The sequence below is a fragment of the Etheostoma cragini genome, chromosome 8, assembly GCF_013103735.1.
Source record: "Etheostoma cragini isolate CJK2018 chromosome 8, CSU_Ecrag_1.0, whole genome shotgun sequence".
NCBI classification, from domain to species: domain Eukaryota; kingdom Metazoa; phylum Chordata; class Actinopteri; order Perciformes; family Percidae; genus Etheostoma; species Etheostoma cragini.
The window spans coordinates 11,138,327-11,163,354 of record NC_048414.1 but is presented as its reverse complement, the minus strand read 5'-3'; the positions used below and the strand labels follow the sequence as shown (position 1 = coordinate 11,163,354).

The 25,028-nt window shown below is 40.8% G+C and overlaps 1 protein-coding gene across 3 annotated transcripts in view; it reads right to left on the bottom strand.

The window, feature by feature from the left end:
- The window catches only part of roraa (RAR-related orphan receptor A, paralog a), a 179,515-nt gene that overhangs the window by 33,244 nt on the left and 121,243 nt on the right, over positions 1 to 25,028 (bottom strand). Inside the window, exon 1 of one of the 3 annotated variants that reach the window (XM_034878208.1) lies at positions 13,119 to 13,275. The exons of 1 other annotated variant lie outside the window; for it this stretch is intronic. In XM_034878208.1, the coding sequence (XP_034734099.1) occupies positions 13,119 to 13,146 (28 nt within the window). In that variant the 5' untranslated portion in view covers positions 13,147 to 13,275. Of the gene's footprint in view, positions 1 to 639; positions 852 to 13,118; positions 13,276 to 25,028 lie in introns of those variants that run through there. One more of the 3 variants, XM_034878206.1, reaches the window with a different exon arrangement.

Sequence of the window (25,028 nt, the reverse complement as noted above, 5' to 3'; positions counted from 1 at the left end):
TGTGTGCACACACTCTCCTTGCACACAGCCATCTTTCACTCAGCCAGGCACTTGCCTCCTCGCCCACTGGGCCCACCAGGCCTGGGCAGCACATGCCACTGCCAAACATCCATTTACTCCCCGCAGGACTCCGGCGTATCTGAAGTGGGCCTGTCATTGAGACCTGTTTAGATTTTACTACACTGTATGCCCTGCGCACAGGTGAACACGTGTTATTTGGTCAACTACACACACAAACACACAATGCACGTAATTAAATGCTTCGTTTAAAATCAGCTTTGATAATTTCCCTGGTAACACCTTGTCAAGCTGACTGACTACACTCAACGGAGGGTGGTAATTGCATCCCTATAGAGAGGCTGGTAGCCTGCAATGGTGTGGAATTACTGTACCACACATGTTCACTGGATTCCGCCAGTGAAAGCTGAAAAGCATGCACACAAAAGCCACTGTACACAGTAAGTGTGCATCTGCAAGTCGTTGTTTACCTATGTGTTCATAGGTTCAAGCTGTGTGAGCAAACATACAAACATTAATTGGCTAATATAGGAGCAGCATGACCTGATGACCAGAGATATGTTTTCTCTACAAAGAATCCCACCTCCAACATCTTAGCCTGGAGGCAGGTTTAATGCTTACCTGCAGATGCTGCCTTTGTCTTTGAAGTGGAGCGATGGATGCAGCAGAACAGATGGAGATGTTGGATGCTTTCAGGAATTATTAATGGCACGCTATGATCCCAAATGACCTTCAGCAAATAGTCTCCCAGCACTGGAGTACACAGGCAGCCCTGCACATCCATATTGTATTTAGACAACCCACTTGGGTCAATGGAGAAACACCGAGCCATCATTACTGTATTTCCAGCTCTAATCCAGTTGGGAAACGTTCCTTCTTTTTTCACTCAAAGGCAACGCAGAAGCATCCAATCATATGAAACACGATTGTATGTCTCAGGAATTTATTTGAGATTTATGCAGCAAACACACTAATTCCGTAAAGCCCAATTTGTTTCTCCCACAATGGGAACCATACACCGGAATTAATCTGCAGAAAGCCTTTCCTGTTGTTTTAAAAATAAACCCTTTGTCATTGGAGGCTGTTGTGGTTGCTCAATGGGATATACTATTGTGACATCAATCTATATTATGAACACACATCAGTAACAGCCATAAAATATCTGCTGCCTATGGATAACATTCATTTTACAATATAAACTAAACAATCTCTGGATTGCCTTGGAGAGGAACTGAGCTGTGGAAATACACCACCTGTGCTTTTCCCTTTTATGTGATAGAACTGACATAAGGAAGGAACACAAGGAAACTTGAAACAAGTTAAATTGTTTATGTTAATTCATGTATTATTTACATATAACAGAATTGTCTAATTTAAGAGCATAAGACATGTAATTGGATGGTTCACTCTTCTCTATGACTAAATTATTGTTTGTACTGTATCTACAATAAACAGATGTTAATACTTTTTACAGAGAGTGTGGGGAGATTTTACGTCGTCTAAAACCTTTTTTAGGATGTTAATCTATTGTTGCTTGTAAATGCGTGGAGTTAGCATGCGATTTACAGGGCAGCTACTAATTATTCAATCGGTGACTGAAACTGCCCGCCAGGCACATTCATGTAGTAACAAAATTAATTTACAAGGGTTGCAATTAGAGCCTTAAGCAATTAACATCTGATCACTGACAGAATTGTTACGTGCCAGATTGAACAACTGTTTTATTTTAGAGAAACTGAAACCACTGGACCTAAAATAGCTCCCAATGGCCAGGCAAGCACCTTGCATGGTAGCTGGCTGCCACCGGTGTGTGAATGGGTGTGAATGATTGAATTAGAGGCAAGTGTTTTGGATATATAAATGCAGCATTTAACATTTAATTGGAAAGAGAAAATTCTGTATAACCTAATGAAGTGCTTACGTCAGCTAGGATGACCCGATATTTTCTTTTTTACTGCACAATTTCTCGCAGCTCTTTCTTTTTGTTTTACTGGATGTCTCTTGCACATCTTTTAGCGGGGACACTTTCCATCAATTTTTCGACCAAATTTGCAACCATTTTCAATGCAAAACCGGCCCACCTATAATCCTGCTTTTGCACCCATTGGTAGCTGGAGAGATGCCACTGCCAGGTGCCCTTGAGCATGGCACTGTACACCCCCCCCCCCCCCCCCCCCCCCCCCCCCCTCCAACCACTCGAAGGGGCTGGTCCAGCACTGGCAGCCCACTCACATCTGTCCATTTGTGCACGAAAGGTGTATTTCAGGCCGGTGTGTAGTGCTTACTAACAAACAGAGTGTAAATGGTAATTTTCCGAAAGGGGATCAATAAACAGTATAAATTATTATTAAAAGAAAGAGACATTTTTTTCACATAGTTGTGAATATAAAAGTTCTCATAATATTGACATAAAATCACAGAATGGCACAAGAACAGCGTACTAAGCTTAGTATCTATTTTTATTTTTAGTGCAATTACCGTGGCCTTTTTCTGTGATCAGCAACAGTAAACTGCAAACTGAACCTAACTGAAGCTGCAGTGCTACAACACAATACAGCTAAGTGAATGTTTACCTGCATGGATTTAATTGGGGTTATACGGTTCCTATATTTTGGACTTGCAATGTTTGTACAGTATATGCAAGGTCTTCAGACTTCAGTTTCTAGAGAATAAATACTGTTGTGGGGCTCTCATAAGACACTGAATGTCTTCAAAGAGCTACATCTAAGGGAGGAATTGATCAGACACATTTTCTCACACTCGGTAAGAGTAGAAAGGAATACATTATTTGAACGGTGTCTATCTCCTTATATACCACGGCCTCTGATTAATTACCTCAGGGCTCCCTAATGAGAATGTGTAAATGAATACAATGTTAATCTACTATGTGTACCATGTTTACTCAAAGTTTGCCGAGGCTCAAGAAAAAACAAAATCCCTTATGTATAAATTATAATAATCCCACATCAAGAGAAAGAAAAAAAGATCCATGCTGAGATCAAAGCAGAACGGCCCGATGCAATCATGTGTCAAAAGATTTTTAAAAACAACTTCCTTACCCACTCAAGTGGGCAAGGTATGTCAAACGTACAGCAGTTTGACTCTGATTATCCTCCACCTATCTCCCATCATGCCTTTGCTTGTTTCCCTCTCTTACCTTTGGTTTATCCAGAGTGACAGCTAGTACGATCCAGAACAATGAGGCTGATACATGATGAGAGGAAATGTTGAGAGCTAGAATTTGCTTGTGCTTTGTGTAGCAAAGCAATGTTACTGAAATTGAAATCATAGCATGATGTTCCTGAGGTGTAGCAATTTATTCCCTAAAAAAAGATACTTAAATATACCGTAGCACACAATCAATGTTTCCATAAATATGTAAAATCCATACAAATTAAATCATTTAATTTGATGTGGTTCATAAAAACAAATAAGATACCCTCCAACAAAGTCACACACAAACACACACCTTCACACCCATCACTTCTCAGACTCTTAGGGCCCTATTTTAACAACCCAAGTGCACGGAGTGAAGCGCATGGTTCAGGTGCGTTAAGGGTGTGTCCAAATCCAATTTTGCTACTTTGACAGCGGTAAGAAGGGTCCAGGCGCATGGTTCAAAAGGGTTGTACTTAGTGTCTTCATTAATCATAGGTGTGTTTTGGGAGTAACATGCAATAAACCAATCAGAGTGTCATCTCTCATTCCCTTTCAAAGCTTGGCGTGTTTATACCTTGGGACATTGCTATAATGATGGCGGATTTGCACCGTAATATTTTTATTTTTAATCTTTTGCATGTGTGTGTGCCGCAGCGCTTCCCTGTGTGTGTAACAAGCATAATGTGGGAGTGCTGTGCATAACCCTAGGCGCATTTTACTAATGCGCTGTTTAAATAACAATTAAATGCTGGACCAGGTTTTTGATGGTCAATGGTACGATCACTTTCTGCTGACTCCAGATAGAAATACACCAAGAATTCACCTGAACCCACCTCCCTGCAAGACCAGCAAGCCCATGGGCGCAAAGATGGGCACAGGTACATTTGAATATTTAAACTACGTGGGTGCTGGATGGGTCTTAAAATAGCAAAGACACTTATGCTGCGCTGGGTGCAAGATAGGGCCCTTATTCTTTCATCATAGCAGTGTAACACCTAAAAACATCTTCATTTATACAAGGAAGCAGAGCTCAGACAATAGCCTTTTGTTAACTGAGACTGATGCTGTCACATCTGGAACTCCATTAGCCTCACTGTTGACTTCAGAACCAGGCAGGGTAACATAACATACATTAAGCCTTCAGATACAAATACACAAGGGCAATTGACAATTTTATTCGTCAATTTGTGTATTTGTATAGTATTTGTCTCAACTGGACATTATGCAGTATATTAACTGTATTTACCATGTGTAACAAAACATTAAAGCATTCAAGTAATAACTGTGGGGGATGTATTTGACAGTGAGACGTCGGGCTGTGCGGCTTTGATAGTAATTGAGAATGCTCTGTTTGGGCAGATTCCTCCTCTGTTGCCCCAAGTCACACATTAAAGAGATTAAAACAGCCATCAGCGCAGTAGGAACACAACTGTCTTCCTCTCCCCTCCAACTATTGACAAAAACAAAACTTAGAGACGACAGCTGCTGATTTGTAACTAAGCGACAGATCCCTGCGAGCAAAAAAAAAACAGTCATGCCAGTCAGTCTCTTTGCTAGAAAAACTATATTTGTTTCCTTGTGACAGAAATCCATTGAACACCACGTAAACCCTTAAAAGTTTACATGAGGACACATTTTTTTGAGGAGCCATTTCTTTCAATTTATCTGACGCTTTTGTCCCATGTATTGGATTCTGGGAGCTGTGAAAATGAGCAAAGGGAGAGCTTTTTTTACATCAGGAATAAAGATCTGTAAGAGGGTGATCATAAGCACATACTGAGACTTTGAGCGAGGGTCTTTGCTGACGCCGCTGTTGTTAAGGCTGGACTAGGCTGAGCTGAGAAGCCAGGTTGACAAGGACCTGTGCTCAGCACTAGGAAAGCTCTCATCCAGAAACAAGAAGCCCAGGGGAACAAAGACAACAATATGCCAAAACACCCACTTGAAAACAACAAAACAACCCAAAAAGCCTCCAAAAGAGTCAGTGGTGGGTGATTGCCAGCTGCACTCCAGATAACCAGGCTCGCTGAGAGTCTTTCAGCAGTTTCTGAGAGCTGTAGCATCATTTCAGCTCCTTAATCAGTTTAGCCGGGGAGGGATGGATCCTGACATGCAAAAGGCTCAGCACAATGGGGAATAAACTCATAATCAGCAATCAGATATTCCACATTGCTAGAGGGGGCGGGGAGCTCATCTCAGATAGGTCAAGGATCTCTCCACAGCCAGTTAACCCCATTTGCTCCAGCTGGGGAACTCTCTGCACACTCTCATTGTCTCGGGCAGAGATTGTTCAGCTAGTTCTGCTGCCTGACCTGCTGAATTAGGATGTTGAGGAGTGCATCTTTTTGGTCTCTTGTATATTATTGTGTAAATACGGTTTCAATTTCAAAACATACTCTACGTGCCCATATATGGGGTTGGATTCTTCAAAGCACCGTGTCCCTGAATAAGCCATGTGCTGCGCCTTTAAACAAAGTTCATTGCCTTGCACATTCGACTTCCTTTCATCTTTGTAATTAGCACTGAAACAGCATTTCTTTTATTTCAAATGAATGCATGTGCATAAAAATCAATCTAAAGCAGACTGTTCGAGCAAGGTTGTTTCTCTTTGTTATTTATGACGATAAAATTCCTTTCATGCATCTTAGCATCTTAGCTGTGGTGAGGATTGGCCTATAAGGCTGCTAACCTTGAGAGTTAGTTTTCACCCTGGCCTGCACAGGTTCCTCTGGGAGATTCCAACATGCTCTATTACATTCTGCGGCAGCAGTGGGAGTGAAGTTAAGAGACTGTAGCAACTTGAAAACTCTGTAGTACAGATTATTTGTTTCATTTGCCTTTCTTGAAGAGCACCCCCTAGTGCTCAGGAATCTTCACAACCTTTTTTTTTATCAGCGTGCAGACGCTAGATCAGAGGTGACTGTAAATGATGCCATCCTACAAGTAGAACCCCTAACGGCCTCTGCTGGGACATGTAATCAAACTCACACACTTCTCTCCATTTTGTAATCAAGCGGCGGAGCGCATGTTGTGACGATCTTTGTTATAACGCTGCCTGCTCCCACATCTCATCAAAATTCCATGCACCTCTCATTTTTCATCCTTTGTTCCCCGCCAGGGTCCCTAGATGCTGCAGTCGCTCTCTATGGAGCTGAGAGGAGTGGGACTTAGAATGCTGTGACCTCTGACCCTTCCCAACTCCCTGACTCTACGGTATACTTCTGCAACAATTCTGGCAATGCCATCACTATTTACAGTCTCTTGAAACAGATCCCACAGACTTTCATAAGAGCAACCTGGGAAATCCCTTTCAAAAAAACTTCACAGAACATGGTTACACCATATGCTAACAGCATAAGTGCTAAGTAAGCCATAATAGTGACAGCTTTTATGAACTGATGTCACTGAAAGCTCCTTTTTAGTCACCCTTGGTCAAATTAACACCAGAAAAGTACTCCACTGTCATCTCACCTCTGCTGCGCCCACACAGAAGGAGGATAAAGGTGATAAACCACAGAAACAATACTTCTCTTCTTGCCTGCAGCCGGCATGCTTGCCTAGCAGGGAGATCTGATGACACCCGAGAAGAGAGCAGCTTGGTGTTTTATGGAAAAGCAGGTCAACTTGAGAGTGCTGTCAGAGCTCGGGAGTCACCGGCCTGATGGAGGAGGAAGAAAAACTACCAGACACGGCAAGGAGAGGCTATACAGTAATGGGATTTATTTACTCTGCCATTACAAACAGAAAGGAGATGATGGGAGCGAGTGGACTGAACATACAACTCTAGGGAGAGAGGCATTAGTGTTGTCTAGTGTTCCTCCTCACCTTCTACCTCTTTTACGTTTCTCCCTCTGGCTCTCACACAAGAGACGGAGCTGCCCCACTGCCAACACCTAACTCCTTATGTGTTTTTCTGTCCTCAGTGTTTGAGTCAGACAAAACGCAAAATCAATAATGCTTTTTCTCCCCCATTTCCTCTTTGATGCAACTTCAAAAAGCCAATGGACAGCCCTCCAGAGGCCCATAGCGGAAAAAAGCCAATGGTATGAAACACGCTCAGAATGAAAGTACAGGGAGAAAAAACTTAAACCTTCACTCTCTTAAAACACTGTTAACTTCTGAGCCCCAAGTGGCAACCCCTATAAGGGTAAAACAGGGCATGGGAAGCTGAAGACATTTTATTAATCTCTACATTTGTAACTAAGTCCATGCTGAGAGTACGTACATCTTCTCAGTATTTTAAATTATCACAAATGACAATGTATTAGAATGTAAAGCAAAGTGTTTCTGTGAACAGTGAAACATGTCCAATCTGCACGCTCTTTGTACATGTTCAACAGTGGAAGCTACAGAATGAAGAGAAAATGAAAGTGAAAATGTTCTTTAACTCCACGGACTGTGGTGTATGATTATCTAAGGAGTGCTGACAGAGGAAGTATTGTATCAGCAGCTAAATGCTGCATGACAGGGAGACACTTCAAAGGATCTATAAGTGACTCCTGAAATACTGAGTGAAAGTAAAGTAGAAAATTACCCTTAAGTTAAAGGCATTTGACTAAGCCCAGCTCGGTGTTTTACCTGACTGGGAAGCCAAATTGAGAACCTTGACTGAACTTAGTGTGAATGTTTCAGAATGAGCAAAAATCGTCTCATGAAGCCCAATGGTTATCTTGAGCCGCTGCTGTTTGTTGTACCCCGCTGATTGATTGGGCATAGGACAGGGGAGTCATTTAACCTTGCCTGTGATTGGACTAATCTGTCAAAACCACAAGGTATGACTGACAAGACGAGATGACTGACAGAGCTGTCTGGTACCCTGCCAATGGTTTAGATGGAGTTGTAAATGATTGCTTGTACAGTATAAAAATCTACACTCTATACTATAGATATGCATACAAGACTTTTCTTTTTATAATTCATTTTTATTTGGTTACTGCAAAGACTCCCATATCCGTCTCTATGTACTGTAATGGAAAATTAATTCCACAGTAATCAATACTTCTATTCTGAGTAGCTATACTTTTTGTATCAATATCTTTTAAAGTATGGCTAGTAATCAAGCACTTCTGTAAAACAGTGTACTGTTTTAATGTTCATTACGCAAATAAGAGTTTAAGTTCTTAGTCATACTATTTTGTCAGTTCTTTCATTTATGTTTTCTTTATGATAAAACTCTTGTTGTATCTAGCACAATAGGGCTGGATATTGTCAATGATTTTCCAAATCGATTTGTTTCCAATTCACAAGGTCCCGAATCAATTGTTATTCCCAATTCAATTTAGTTTTCGATTTGATATCAATTAGGTTAAGAACGTTTCGGTTCCAATACCAATTTAGCTTGGATATGAAAGAGACTCAACAATTGTACAAGGCTCTATCTAAGCTGCTGCATTTCAAGTATCAATGAAAAACTGCCCCCAAAGCAGGTAATGTACATTACATAAATGTTCTTTGTATTTAACATGAACACACAATAAAGTGCAGCTCTACAAACTCTACAGTCAGTAAGTATTGAGTGACATTTCATTCAGATATCTTAAAACAATGGCCGTGCCAGTTTTTCCCTCACCAAAATGTAGCCTATCTTTGTAGGGTTACTTAACCCCCTTCTTAACAAGCTAGCACCAATTGATTCTTTATGTCTTGATTCATAGTTTCATTTGATATAGATAACATTGATTCTTAGATTTTATGAATCGATTTAGGATCATTCAAATGAAAACTGATTTCAATCAGAAAATCAACATTTTAAAACAAAGCCCTAGAGCACATACAGGATTGATTATGATACTCTATTATGTGATTTATGTTATTAAAACAGGCTGGCAGTTATAATTTCAAAAGAAGAATTAGTAGAATTAACAATAACCAAATAATAGCATAATGAATAATAGCTAACTATTGGTAACTCAAAACAAAAAAGGAAATACAATTTAGAAATGAGTGCCCATCTCTCCTCCCTATCCTTCCAACTTCAAGAGCCAAATCACAAAATCCATGCTCTCAATGGGCAGTCAATATCTCATTAACCAGTCCCTCCACACACAGCCAGACAGGCAGGATGTTCGTCTCAGTGTGCACAGCACAGACTGGCACACCTCACACTCTTTAATAACCTGTGGGGACGCTATTCCACTTCCTCAGCCAGCTAAGAAGCAAGAGATAGGACTAAAGCATGCACCCTTCGTCTGTCAGTCAGAATCACTCTTGTTTGTCTTTCCTCTGCTCAAATAACATAATTTCAATTTGATTATAAGATGTAAATGATCCCTGGAAAAAATGTATTTTATGAATGAAAATTTTAGGGTAACACAAAATTCCATATTGAATTATTAATATTGGTATTACAATTGTATTCACATTCAAAGTAAATATTTTAATCATAGATTAAAAGAAATACGAACACAAACTGTCTTCAAATAGTCTCTCTTTGTACAGTAATTGCGTCTCTTCTTTCAAATCCTTGCAGGTGTATTGTGCTATATTTGCCTTCTCCTTAATCTGTGGCGATTTTTCCGTTAGCTCTTCATGTCCTCAGTCCCTAACTGGATAATAGCCAATCTTGTTAACCTCTGCTTTAATGTGTGAGAGCCTGCAGCACTGGGTAGTGAACACTTCAATTGGCCACTGATAGAAAGAGACAAAGAGTACCAAATCCACAGCAAATATTTACAGCCTTGTTAACATAGCCTTAAAGCGCCTATCACAAGATATTTGGCTTTACCTCCTCTACGGCCCCAGAACATTTTTTACAGTCTAGTACACACTCATGCTACATCACATATTTATGTTCAGTCTTCATGCACTGTACTGGCTTACTTGGCCTTGCTTTTGACAATTTTAAAACATTATTGTTATGCAGTGGTGGGAAAAATACCCTTTACTCAAGTAAACATACCAATACCACACTGTAAAAATACACTGTCACAAGTAAAAGTATTGCATTGAAAGTGTTACTTTAGTGAAGCAAGTATTGTCTGGAAAATGTACTTACAGTATTAAAAGTAAGTAAGTACTCAACACCTTTGGGTGCAAATAGTGTGGTAGATTACTATATGTATATATACACATATACTGTTGTATAGTATAACATTAGATTGTTATTACTATTACTTATAATTGTTTTATACAGGGCTGCAACTAACGATTATTTTTACTGTGGTTTAATTTTCTTGATCTATCCATTATTTATTTGTTTTGTAAGATAGTAAGAAAAAAGTAAAAACTGTCCATCATAATTACCGAGAGCTTAAAGTGATACCTTTAAATGTCTTGTTTTTTATTCCTACAAACATTATCAAAAGAATTATTCAGTTTATTGATCTAATAAATCTAATTTTAAACACTGTAGGGTAGTTACAAGTATTTTTTAATTTTTTACAATGCATCATATTTTAAGGTTAAGTTCTTCATATGTTTTGCATGTAAAATATGAATTAGTAAGGTAACTTGTAACTAAAGCTGACAGATAAATGCAGGGCAGTAAAAAGTACAATATGTAGTATAAAATGTCATTAAAATGTATTAGTACTTGAGTAAATGTAATTAGTCACATTCCACCACTGCTGCTACGTGTACCTCGCCACAATGCTGCTCTTTTTGAAGGGTTCATTATTTGTAATGTGGATGAGACACACATTTTACCTTTTCTGTCAATCTAAACATCAAAGAACTTTTTTTAATTATGTAATTGGAATTTTCATCCTAATTGTGCTGAGTAGGCTGGCTAATTTGCATGGGGTAATGAGAGGGATGTTTCTATTACAGGTAATTAGGTACTTGAGAGGCAGTGGTGTGTTAGAGAGGCTGAATAGAGAGGGAGAGTTAGGTGGAGGGGGGTGCAGGGTAGAGACAAAGCCACAGAGACACATAGAGATGTTTGGAATCATATATTAGCATTATTTTATAGTGCAGAGTATAGAAAACATTTTTTTTTTAATTACCAAAAAAAGTGATGTAAAATGTGCAGTATAAACAATATTAACATAACAATAAGGAAGTGCATGGCAAGGCAGCGAGTGATTGTTCTGTCCATCCATTTCACCAATCATTTCCAGGCAGAAATTACTACTGTCGTTGAAATTAGTTTCCAATTTTACACCTTGTTCACATTTTAATTTAATTGTCACAGTGTCCTATCATGACACCAGCAGCTCCTATCAAACTAAAAGGACCGATAAGGCGTAAGACTGGCAAGTAGACAGGCAGAAACTGGCTACTAAACAACTCTTACAGCTAATGACAAATACAGAAAATGTCATTATTAAGCACAATTAAAGAAAAAAAACACCATTAAACAACATTTTAAAATAAATATATACCCATTAAAATGTTGTGTATACACCACAAAAAAAACTCATAGAAAAGCTACACAGCAATCAATTCTAAAAATATGATCTCATAAAACCCTTCAATATAAATAGCATATAAAAGGACATTAGGTCAAAGGCCATTTTTCATTTGCGTCTCACTGAAAATGAGAAACAGGACTGCTCTCCCTCTCAATTTTCCACACATTTCGCAAATGTCTGTGAGCCTCACTTTATAAATGAATTCGCACACTGAGATCGAATAAAAAAGAAAAGAAAGTAACGCTGTGGTCAGAGTTGCCAGTCTCACACAAAGAGCAGCATACTTAACTGCATGGCAAACTAATACGTCACAATCTATACTGAAGCTGTGAGGGCAATAACTATTCCTATTAATTTGATAATAGCATTGTTTTTCACACATTTAACATATTTTACTTATTAATATGTGTACATAGAAGTATTTTTAATATGCTCCACAGCTTTTTTGTCTTGATGGTAAATGTGATTTTAATGCAAAAGCACAAATGTGAATTTATTTCTGGACAGCCAAAAAAAAAGCAGCAAGTAGGAAATTAAACACAGAATGACAGCTGCCCGTTTCATGACCGCATGTGAGCACATATGGGTGGATATGGTTGTTCACATTTCTCTATATGGAAGAATGAGAGTGTATTCATATGTGTGAAAAGCATGATTATGTGCGTTTGTGCAGGCATGCATGAGAGAAGTGTGTGCTGTACTGTATGTCTGACTGCCCTTCCAGTGTCTGTCTGCTCGGATGTGTGTGTGCGCATGTATGCCTGTATGATGGAGGGGGTGGAAGAGCTGGGATTAAGCAAACTAGATCAACATCACAGTGACTGGGAGGACCCAGTCCTGCTCTCATGGCCACACATGTAAACCCGACTACCCATAAAATAGGTCAGTGGAACACAACACACTCTCACACACAGATATGCACACGCATCCACCAGTATCAACTCAAAGAATCACAGTCTGCCAGTCGCGCCGGTGCCTTGTTGCCCGTCTGCAACCCACGTTCAACACTGCCACGCACATCTTCCCGCGGAACAGACACATCCTCTGGACTGGAACAACAGGATTAAGAACGGGGCAAAAAGAAACAGCGACAAGAACCCCCACCCTGTCCCCTACGACCCTTTGCCCCCGTCTCTCTGCATGCTACCTCACATCTATGCCAAAAAACTTCTGCTCTGGAGCTGTTGTTGTCAGGGATCTGCAAAGATTACACCGGCTGTGGTTTCCACAGCACCCCGCACAACAGTAGGAGCAAAAACACACACACATAGATAAAATTTTAAAAAATTTAAGCAAAACTACCTTCACAGGTTTTTAGAAGTTTCATAATTCTAGCTCAGTTTCTCTTTCTGAATGAAAAAATATGGACATGCATGAAAAGAAATATTAGAAAAGCTGAATTCACTTGCATACATTCAGAAGCACAGTATTACTGTATTCTCCCCTCTCTCTCTCCCTCCCTCCCTCTCACTCTCTGTCACACTCATGCCTTGCAAATGAAATGCAAAGAGTTGGCAGGCTATGAATAGCGGAGCCGTACTTCCCTACTTGTTACTCAGGTTGCAGGATCAGCATGCATTTTGCTCTTACCTTTCATAGCTGAAATCACAAAATACATTATTAAGCTTCGAGTCCATAAGAGAACAACTATCACCAGCGCAAAGCCCTCCACTGCTGTCTCAGCAGCAGCTGGCCAGCACAGCTCTGTCTCTCAGCCTCCGAGCATGACCACACCAGAATCCATGTGACTGTGACATCAGCGTTCATGTCTGACTGTTCCCCACCCACTAGCCTTTGATTGGCACAGCAGGCAGCCAGTAGGGGCGCTGAGAGCTCAGGCAGGCAAGCTGGCCCTTTTCCCACTGATTGCAGTCAGAGCCTTGTATACTGGCTTGCTAGACACAGCACACTCTCGCTATCTTCTCTGGCTTATCTTTTTAGTGCAAGGATAGTCAGAACCAGTTCTAGCAGACATCCGTTTTTTCACGCTTTTGTTCTGTCTATTCTATTCTCTTGGTTTTCTGCTTTAAAAAAAATGGTGCAATGTCAAGGATAAGAGAAAATGTCAAAGAGGGGACAAAAGGCTAGACAGGAATGAAAGAGAGGTGAAGGAGAAAAATAGCAAAAGGAAACAACAGAGAGAGAGAGGAAGTAAAAAAAAAGGAGAGGATGGATGTGTGAGGGATCGGAATTTTTTTTTTGCAAGATCGAAGCGCTCCGCTCTTCTCCTCCTCCCTGTCTGTAGATATGAGTGATCAGTGTGAGGCCAGATGTCTGTGAGCAGCGGTGGGCCCTACACAGAGAGTAGATGAGTGGAGTCTCAGCTTCTTCCCTTGACCTCTCAGAGGACCCGCATGCCCCTCTCTCTCTCACACACACACTCCGACGGCTCTCATACACTGTTTTTGACAGGTAAAGAAGGGGAGATAGTGATGGAAGGGTTTGGATGATCCAAACAACTGGGCGATGACTTTCTTGCTTTCATTTCTCCTTCTCTCACTCCTGTGCCCCTCACTCTCGCCCCCTGCTTCCCATTCCAGTCCCTACCTCTCTGTCTCTCTCCTCCCCCTCTCCTCGCTCATCCTCTCTCATATGATAATCTGTTCTGACTCCTAACCAGCTGCCTCTCTCTGATACAATATTCTGGTTTTAGTGCAATCCAGCCTTGGCCAATAACCCCGTTGCATTTGGCATTTCCATGAATAAGCTGGCGCTTGTATCATCAATTCTAAAGACAAACATCATGCAGCTTCGGTTTCATGCTCTGCCATATTTCAAATCTAAAAATTAGAGGTAAAAGTATTTCTTTACACCACCAATATTTAACATTTTGAATATTTTAGAGTCTAATTTTATATTATCTATAGTGGCTTAAAATGAGTAACACTACAGCAGCACTTTGTCTTTGCCACATAATTATAACACTTCCACAGAGTAAGAATTTCACAATGCAATTGTGAGACATTTTGATTATGTATTCCCGTTTTATACATCAAATATCTACATTCATTTGATGCCTTCTATCATGTTCTGTTCATTGAATAAAGGTACTTCTAATGACATATAAAATGGAAATGAGGACTCAGCAGCTTGAAACATAAATCTTCCCATGACAATGTTTCATTAGGACGTCCATGATCAATTAGAGACACTAAACACATTCACTCACATTGTGTCAACAATGGTCTCGTATAGCACACCATCTAATGAACAAAATATCATTCAGAGGTTGATAGCATCAAATGGAGCGTGCCTGGGTTACAAACTACACATAGACAGGCCCTGGTAAACTATTCAAAACAATGTTGTCGCATTTTGAGGTTGGCGTCTACCCACAAGATCTTCAAAGTTCACAAGATGAGTCAGGGCCAAGGCCCACGCAGGAACATGTTTAACTGCCACTATGTGGTTGTCTGAGAAACTGGCTGCTCTATCAGTCTTTCTAGAATCAGCCGTGGCTCGACACACTGTTGCTTAACACGCAACTATGGTTGAGGGAAGAAAAAACAACACGATACTGTAGGAGGGGTTGCGTCTGTCGCCTGGTTATCCAAGAACATCTGAAAGGAGGATAACATCCATCTTACTGTCTGACAGTCAGGAGAGAGTTTTAAGGAGCGCATGTTTAGTCTACTTATAATCTGTGGGGAATATGTGAATATCTCAGAGAAATCCCTACAGGTTAATAGAACTATGGAACAACCAACAGTAGTGGCTACTTGTAAAAATAAAAAGTAAAACCTATAAAATGTTAAAACTGAATGTGAAAATAATGTAACACAGGGGAAATCCCTACTGGACAACAGCCTTTCACAGAGCATTTCAACCACAGGTCTAACAGATACCCACTGTCCCCAGCCTGACTTACTTGGGCATCCACCTTCACATTTAAAGGGTTGGTTCACCCAAATTATAAAACAAATCAAAAAGTATACTACTTTATACCAAGGAAAAAGTCCATGTGAAATCTGGTGACAGTTCTATAGAATATCCAGAGTAACTTGCACACTTTTGGTGTACAGAGAATTTTTATTCAATTTTTCATTTTTCGGGGCAGTCCCGAGGCTTAGGGGTTAAGACACCGACCATGAAACGCATCGTCTGTGGTCCAAATCCGGCCAGGGATTTAGTTTCGATTTTGTTTGGTACACGTCATTGCCCATCTCTTTGCCCACTCGTTTCCTGTCATCTCTCTACTGTTTCTATCTAATAAAGGAAAGAGATGAAAATTTCTTTTCTCCAGTACTGTGACAACCACAAAAAAATCTATTAATCTTCACTGTAACATAATAATCTGCATAGCCAAACACCACTAAACGGTAAGCTAAAAAAAATATATTTTTGTAATTTGGGTGAACCAACCATTAGAAAAAACACACAACTGAAATAAACCAGTCTTGATGTTGTTCTACGCCTTCAGCTCCACAACAAATATAGTACCTCCAACTGTATATAATTGTGCTTAAAAACCCAGGCCTCCCTAAGGAGAAAATCTTCCAGCAAAGCTGCTTCATTTGCTCTTGATCACACTCTCCCTTGACTGCTCCACATTACCAGTGACAGTATGCCAATATCCGGCTAAGACTTGTTCATTGGGCATTGATTAAGCCACAAAGGCTCCAACGGTCAAATGTCTGTGGGTATTAATGTGGTGATCACTGACGTGTAGCCATCGATAGTTAGTCAATCATTCCTTTAAACCAGAGTATGAAGAGAATAGAAGTTGCGATAATGAAGCTGCGATGACACCAGGAGTTTCTGGTACGACATTAAATTTGTGCATTAAGAATAGCCGGGTCATGTGTCTCGCACTTCTCTTGGATTAATTTAAACAATAATGTAAACAAGCCCTGTTGAATGGAATTCAATTGAGATTAGGTGCAGAGCATCCACTGGTGTCCCTGGAGGAGAAGAGAGGACCAGAGTTGATAATGGCCTCATTAGCAGACTGTCAGTAGCCACTCCACGCACAGATTCACCGTGCAGCTGATCCATGTTAGCTCTCACAGCTCTGGACCAACCTCAAACCTGCAGTCCACATGCTGTTCCACTCTGTGGCCTCTCTGACCCCACAGAGTAAACAGCTATGGACTTCCTCATTTTGTGTCGCAATCTCATCGTAAGGTATTTTAGTGAGTTGAGGCTTATGTTCCACCACCAGAGACACCTTGGTGTTTGGAACCGCAACACCAGCCTGAAGCAGCGGTGGAATTAACAAGCTTCAACAGGCACTCCATGAAAACAATACAGATCAATTTAATATAGATGCCAAGGAGAGAAGGGCATAATATTAGAACCATAACAGCACCAGCCCACACCACACAATCATAAACCAATTTAGGGCCATTCCAGGCAATTTCCTGGGGGCTTCCACTTGTGGGAAGACTTCAATAAATCATACAGACAACAAAGGGAATATCTATTTCAGTGAAAATAGAGGATACTATTGGGTTATGTCCCAGGACTGCAGAGGACTGCATTAAAAGACAAGTTTAAATAAGAGAAGTGAGAGTTTAAAAACATACTACATGCCGCTGCTGTGTTTCATGACATAATGTGTATTTACAGTAAATGCTGTCATATCATTAGGGCTAACGGATCTACCATAGAGCTGAGCAGTGTGTCTAGTCCGGCCAGGTGGCAGCTGTTGGTTAGTCGTGTGCTTTTTTTACAATCACAAACACTCAGATGACTCTATATTAGTGACTGTATATACAGCCCTTCATCCTTTATATATACACACACACACACACACAGGGCCAGCTCAGCACTATTCTCTTTCTTTCTATCCGTCACTCAATACACATACACACAAGCACAATATTTATAGAACAGCAGGGTCAAAAGGAAGAAATATGAAAGCATATCACTCCTACATAGGTGAAGTGTACACCCGTCAACTGTCATGTTACCCAAATCAACAACACAGTACTTATAGGGAATGGTTGACAAGGCTATAGCCTTTTGTTTTACTTCCACAGTTATTTATAGAGCAAAACATTTAAATATGTTTTATAAACAAACACAGGAGCCTCTGGTATTTCCAAATTAATCAACCGAATGTTTTTGTCAAAGAAAAAAAGAATACGAGTGCCGTGTCATATCGGTAGCAAAACCTCCACGTACTGACCATGCTTCACATCATTTGAGCTAGACTTCCGTGCGTGCACGCTCAACAATAAATTCAAGTATGAGTGAGGTGGTGACAAGAGTTTGTGAACAATATAATAAGCACTACACTTCAATGAAAAACATAAAATGCCATCAGCTACTTTTTGATCGCTATTGTTTAGTAGCAGTTTAGTTGTTGCTGTTATTTCTCTGCTAGATTTAAATGTATGAGTGCAATGTCAGGCCATATCTGTCTGTCTTTGGGCACTTCAGCAGCAATAAAAGTGTTTACAATCTGCCCACTGGAACTGGGTGTTCAATTGATTGATACAGGCTCGGAAAAACATGTGCCTCGTACATTCAACAAAGGTTGTCTTTAAGTGAGTGGAGTGAGTTTATTTATTTGGTATATCAGATGAAAAGGCATCGGTAAGGATGGATCATCAGTGCTGCTGGAGTGCTATCAAATATCTCACGGAACAATTTCTCAATAGATCAATAGAAATCAGATTTAACAATGAATTGCACTGCATCTCCTTTGTGCGAAGCTGCCCTTGGGACAGAAAGGAAAGGGATAGGAGGATAGAGAGAGGAGAAGTGAAAGGGAACGAGGAGGGAAGATTATGGCAGCCTGTGTGAGAGGCTTAGCCTGGCTAGGCAGGGAGGTGGAACCCTGTGAATTCTAATGAACTGGCAAGACTCCCCCAAAACCAGCTCCATCTCCATGGCATGAGGACGACAGGAGGGAAGGAAGAGGTGATTAGGAATGCGCAGTCCCTCCATAGTAAACCAAACAGAGCAGGTCATTTTCCCTGTGATAATTATGGCTATAACCAAGCATGAGGGATCGGTAATGGACCTGCTTATTCTTCATGCCCTGCAAAGGCAACCACTGAGCCTGTCAAGGGGAAAAGCATGATGATGTGTTTTTTTTTGTCCTGTTGGTTGGGTGATTCTGGTAAGAGTTGCGATAGCTGTTGAAAAGGGCAGCAGGGGAACTTGGCCTTTGAGGGAGAAGTTAACGAATGAACTTCATTATTGAGGAGCATACCAGGGAGACCCCCCGGAGTGTGTGATGTATTACCTAGCGTCAAACTTACACACTCCCCCAACATCACCAATATAGCCCGACATGAGCTCTGGGGGGAGGTAGGCGTGTAAACTAAAATAGTTAACCTTCTGGCTTAAGGCTATAGAAGAAACAAAGAAAACAGAAAAAACTAACTGTGATGTACAATTTTTGCATCAATATAGTTGTTTAAAAAAAATCTGTTTTAAAACCTCTAAAATACACAATATTTCCTCTGCTATTAGGCTGAACAAGTCCACCATTATTCTCTCTTTTGATACACCAAAGTGAGTAATGAGGCAGAGCCCTTTCCTGTGACTGCTCAGCGCACAAACCCTCAGAAGAAAACTGTTTTAGCTTAAACTAACACATATTTAATGTTCTCTCTGTGAATTCAGGTAATGCGGTTGGTCCGGTGAGGCAGTCCAAATCAACGCAACGTAAATTACTCCAATTTATTAAAAAGCAGCTCTGTTCAAGCGTGAAAGTAACTTTTCCTAAGTTCTATGCACTTCATAAAAAACAAGTGACCCACTGGAGGGACTAATGTTTTCCTCAAGATTGAGGGAGATCTTCAGGCTATGCGCTACATGCACCACTTAGCCTTCCCCCTTCCCCTCTTCCAGCGGGCCTGGATGGAGTTTCTCGCTGGTGGACGGGACGAAGGATCTCTTTTACTGTGCGCACTATCAACACTTTTACTCTTGACTTATGAGGATGCCATGAGTGCAGGGGAGTGATTCATCACTGGGTGTGCTCCTCTTGCACCCTCACACATTAGTAATGTGGTCCGCTGAGGAGGAGTCCTGTCATCAGTCTGTACCTGGACCCTCTGAACAAGGTAGGTCAACAGGAGGCAGCAGCGGCTGGCCCACTTTTAGTCTTTCACAGCACCTTTAAGTTTCCTCCAGCTCTGCCACAGCTGAGCCTGACGGACACACTAAGACCCGCCTGGTCAAGGGGAGACACTGCCTCGGTGCTGTAACGGGTGCCCTCACTATATCTGTTGACTGAGTGAAGCTTGTTCTCCCGGTGCCCAAGTACAGCAGGCCAAGTGAAACTTAGTGAGACGTTAAAGCAGCGGGGGAATAGTATCTTCATTCAAAATATTACAGAGTGTATAAAAATAACAAACAAATGACTCATAGTTTGGATAAAAAGTTCCCAGACTTATCCATCTGAAACCGCCAGGGGAAATTTCATCACAAGGGTTCCTAGTGTTCTGTAATACAGCTGCAACAAAATAAGTGGCAAACACATGACATCGTCTGTTCTTTCACAAAAAACAGAGCCAATTTAAGTCAGCATAAGCCTTTGACCTTAACATTGCAGGTAATGCACATTTAAATACCTACCTCAGTATTCATGTTTGTCACTTTACTTGTGGAGATTAGGTGTAAAAAGGCTATTTGAAACCAAAACACAGGATTAAGGGATAATGCTGCTCTGTGTCTTGTGAGTCGACCTTGATTCTGTAATCCAGCACAATACTGGAGAACAGCACATTTCTCTCTCTTGTACATTCAATACTCTCACTGTAGAACAGCTCACGCTGATGTAATGGCAAACGCATAATGGCACCACGCTGAAAGAGAAAGTAATCTGAATTAAGGGGGACTTCATTGTAATATCTGTGTAACAGAATTGTTAATAATATTACAAGATTTGTACAAAGAAAAATTACTACTGACGGTACCTTTACATTGATTACATATAACTTTATAATATAACTAAAACATATAACTAAGCTAAATGAAAGTATGAGCTGACAATGTTGTCTCGTGTACAAAAATAATAGGGACAGTGAAAAAAAAAATACATAAGTGAGTTGATTTGAATTACGCGGACCCGCACTTTAATGACCAAAGTGAGAAATGAACTTGATCTTTAAAGTGAACCAACCTGCAGTCAGCCACCGTGTTATTAAAGACTGTGCCACTTAATCAGAGAGGACGCCAATTTAGCAAGGAGCTAACTATGCAGGAGGGACCCTCTGTGGCAGCGAACACATTACAGAGCATTGGGTCACCTGACTTACGCAGGTACATGCTCTCCTTTTTCCAATCTGCCTTATTTTTCCGACTCCATGTCTCCTTTACTGTTTTTTTCCTTCTCCTGCCGCAGACAGTAGAATGAAAACCTGCCTTTGATGTCTCGGATCCTGTAATGCTGAGCAGTAAAAATCTGCATGCCTGTTATCTGTAGAATCTTAATGATGACGGCTAACTTCACAATGGGTTAACTGCATCTCTCTGTTCTCGTACTGCACACCCACAGAAACACAAATTAATAGCAACGGGGAAAAAACAGCATTTCTCTAATAAAGCCGATTCAACAAAATGTGCACAATGCGATCAGCACAAATGTCAATGTATGATATCACCGAAAGCTTTTGTGAGCACTTCTGCTTTCTTCTCTGTTGATGTAACTTTTTTTTTTACTTTAGTTTCTGAGCAGCATGACATTATTAGTCGGAGGGATGTGATCCTCACTTCAAATGTATCTAATTATGTTTCAAAAAACATTTGATGCTCGGTATGCAAACAGTCAACACATTTTGTTGTGTTTTGTCCCAACATATTTCTTTTTCTTTTGATGCCCTGTTATGACTATTATGGATCTTGAAATGTTGCTTGGATGATATTTTTAAAATTATTTTATTATAGGGGACATTTTACTTGTTACATGGTTTATTCAACAACATTCGTCTGAATAACTCAGGAAGGTAATTATACATGTTAATTTCACCCTCCTTTATTCATGCACATTATTGCAGAATCAGAATTTTCATATCCTAAAAACTATCCATAAAGGGATATTTCTGACAATAGATTTTTTTTCTTTTGCTCCATTTCAGTTTGGTATAATTTGTCTCAAAGCGCACTTTGGTGTGAGAAGCAAAGACCATCAAAATTAGATACATGCTGGTCAGAGTAATAAGCTCTGAGCACGAGAGGAAAGTCTTTGTATGTGGCTGCGACCGAGGAACTTCATGATAGCACAAGGACATTTAATTAGGGGCCCATCTTAAAGCTTCCCCATCAGCATCAGTCAGGATCATATCTGGAGGAGCTCCACGACCTCCGTCTTTGTCACCCTCCATGAATCAAACCTTTCATTACATGCTGACACTCTGAATGTGTGTACACCATGGGAAAGTGATGAGGCATCGGAAACCTGATGAGTGACGGATAACCTGCACTTGTGCAAAGGCTGGCCGACTGTTTCCCGCAGCGAGACGCGAGGCCGGCCGTGCCCTTCCAGCCATGCCAACTGCTTCGCCTGGCAGACGCCACAATCTCAGCACAGCCCTCGGCCATTGGTCTCTCCCACCTGAGGTGGCAGACAGTCGGCAGAAGAGAAATCGCCCGCAGCAGATGGGGCCACTTACTTTGGCTGGCCCAGCCAAGCATTGTGTCCTTGTCACATGTCACTTACTCTTGTTTTCTGGTCTGACAACACTTCAAGACAGGGCCTTTCAGTTTTCAGTGAAGCACAAAAGGGAAAGGGTGAGGAAAAGCTGACGAGGCCTCTCTTCGCTCCGCCTCAAATTCTCTGAAAGAGCCGGCACCAAGAGTAGAACCAGATTAAGAGCCAACAAAAGCAGAGCTCCCACACAAAAAGCTGTCGTGCACCCCTACAGTTCCCCTTACCATTCTCCTCCTTATAAAAAACTCTGGGCCCCCAGCAGTTGATAAAAAGAAGCGTCCATACTCACAGAGACATATGCAAAGAAAGTGCACATACAAAGGCATTTTGCAATTTTACAAAATGGCAGACATAATGTTTTTACTGAAAAACGAGGACTTGCCATATTGTATTGGAGAGAAAAAAAAAGGATGGAAGGAGAAGTAAAATGGAGAAAAATCATGCTGGCCTGGTTAACGACAAATAGATAGCTCTATTGATTTCCCTTTTACAGGGACTGTCCATCCCTCACTGTTGTGATTACACTGACCTATTTCAGAAAAAAATAGCCGTCTATTATAGGTTACAGCAACATGTCCAAAAAGAATACTCTTTTTGTGGAACAAACAAATAGAGTAGGATGAAACATAACCTACAGTACAGAGGTAGAAAAAGATTGTGTCAATTTAAGCGTTCAATGTTGCTCTGGGAGAAGAGGAAACAACGAGTTCTCGTACCATGCTGAGAATCAAATAACTTTCGACAGAAAGAGAGGCTTAGTGGGTCTCTGCATTGTCGATTTTGATTGTAACAAGAAGGCAACAACATTAAAATGATTGAACCTTTAAAGATAATAATGCCAATTTGACCAACTTGAAATGTTTATTAAGAACAACAGAGTATGAAATATTTGATAATAATCTAATGTACTGTACTGTATTCGCAACTGTGTTGTGTTTTTGACTAATACACTACAGCAGAGTTCAGTGTTGTATGCTTTGTGTTGATGATTCCTCTGCGTCTGTGTGTACTGCGTCTGTGTGCTCGTCCTGCTCCACTATGTCTGTGCTGCGCGTCTCAGTAGACTATCTCTCTCCGCCTAGCTCAGGGGACTCTGGCTGGCTGATCTTCATTATCAGCCCTAGCTTAACAATGTACTGGATGCACTTCCCACATGAGTGCAACTAACAAATCCCCACAGAGCTGAATCAAGGCAACAATGTGATAAAATACCTTCAAACAGTCACTGAGCATGGAACACTGAGCTATGCAGAGACAACTCACACCGCCCCGGGCAATTCCACAGGAGTGCGCCTGTTGCCAAGCAAAATTAGGCAGCAACTGGGACATATTATTTCTCCTAAATTGGCAATGTACAGCACTATTAAGGACCATGAATCTCATGTTTGATTAACTGAAAATACCTTGACTCGCAGAGCCAGTGCGTAAGCATTGTACCACTCAGAGATCCAAGCGGGATCTGATGTCAATTAGAGGTAAAGCAGATGCTTTATGGGGGTAAAAGCTGTCATTGTGCCTGGTGCACACATAGAGCATTATTGGAATTAATAATGTTGTTAGCATATTGTTCCAAACATACACCACACTACTTTTATCAGAGAAATTTTAATTGCACAGAGGCATGGAATCTATAAGCTTTATGACTGAGTTGAATCTCGATTGACCATTATCATATCACAGTAACTCTGCACACTGTTTTTCTAAGGCAGTGCAGAAGAATCTAAATAATCTGGTTCTTTTAAAAAAGATTGGCTGTACTTTTACTATGTGAGTGCAGATTTCGATGAGAGAAACTCAATACAAGCTGCTAGCAAATAAATGAAGATGCAGGGGCAAGGCCATGTTTCTCAATCAGTATAGGGAGTCTGTCACCGCAATGGAGATAAATATAGGATGAAAAAACTGGGACTTTCTACAACGTATCTAAGACTGAAGAGAGGAAGCCTCGGCTGTCTCCTTTTCTCTTTTTCCGGAGTTACAGTTGTACTACTGTCTCCCTTTGGCCACTCTATTCCCAATCTAAAGTCAGGCAGACACTACATGTAGCAAATAGAGATAACTTCAGGGATAGGCATGTGACACCTGTGAAATCAAATACAATAACAATGCATGAATAGAGATTAAATAATAGCTACATTTTTGACCTTTTTTTAATACCGCAAATTCTGCTTTATGGTGATTTCGTTGAAATATTGCGAGGTGTTTCTGTTATTTGGACATGTAAGCGTAGTGTCACTTTATCTTGAATTTTTGTCCAATCTTTTACAAAGCAACCTGTAAAAAAAGAGCAAATTAATGTAGATATGCAAGCCTTTGTCTTGTTGTGTATCATAGTCTGAACAGTTTGTCAGACAATCAGTATATTGTACATCTACAGCTGCAAGAGAGACAGAGGATTGGATCTAGGTAATCAGTAGATCTGCTCTGTTCGAAGAAGAGCATCCTGGCTACACTGTGTGTGTGTGTGTGTGTGTGTGTTTGTTTGTGTGTGTTTGCATGTGTGCGTGCGTGTGTGTGTGTGTGTGTGTGTGTTTGTGTGTGTGTTTTTGTGTATGTGTGTGCGTTAGCTAGCTCTCTGCTATTCGAGCTGTGAGACAGAGCCCCAGAATGCTGATGGTAGATTAGAGGTGAGACGTCTTATCTCAGTGTAATCAGCTGCTGCATCTGATCCTCCACTCCACACCATCGCTCTCAACAGGTCCAAACAGAAACTTATCTCATAGCAAGGCAGCTTTGCTGAGGTAGAAGAACGTGACGGCGTGCGTCTGCGGTCCGCCATCAAAGTAAGTAACAAACTATAACTATAACAAACAATATGGAATTTATGGCCTCAATCTCTTGCTGTCACCTTTGTCACAGGCAGTTTTAGAAATAAATCAACTGCTACTAAA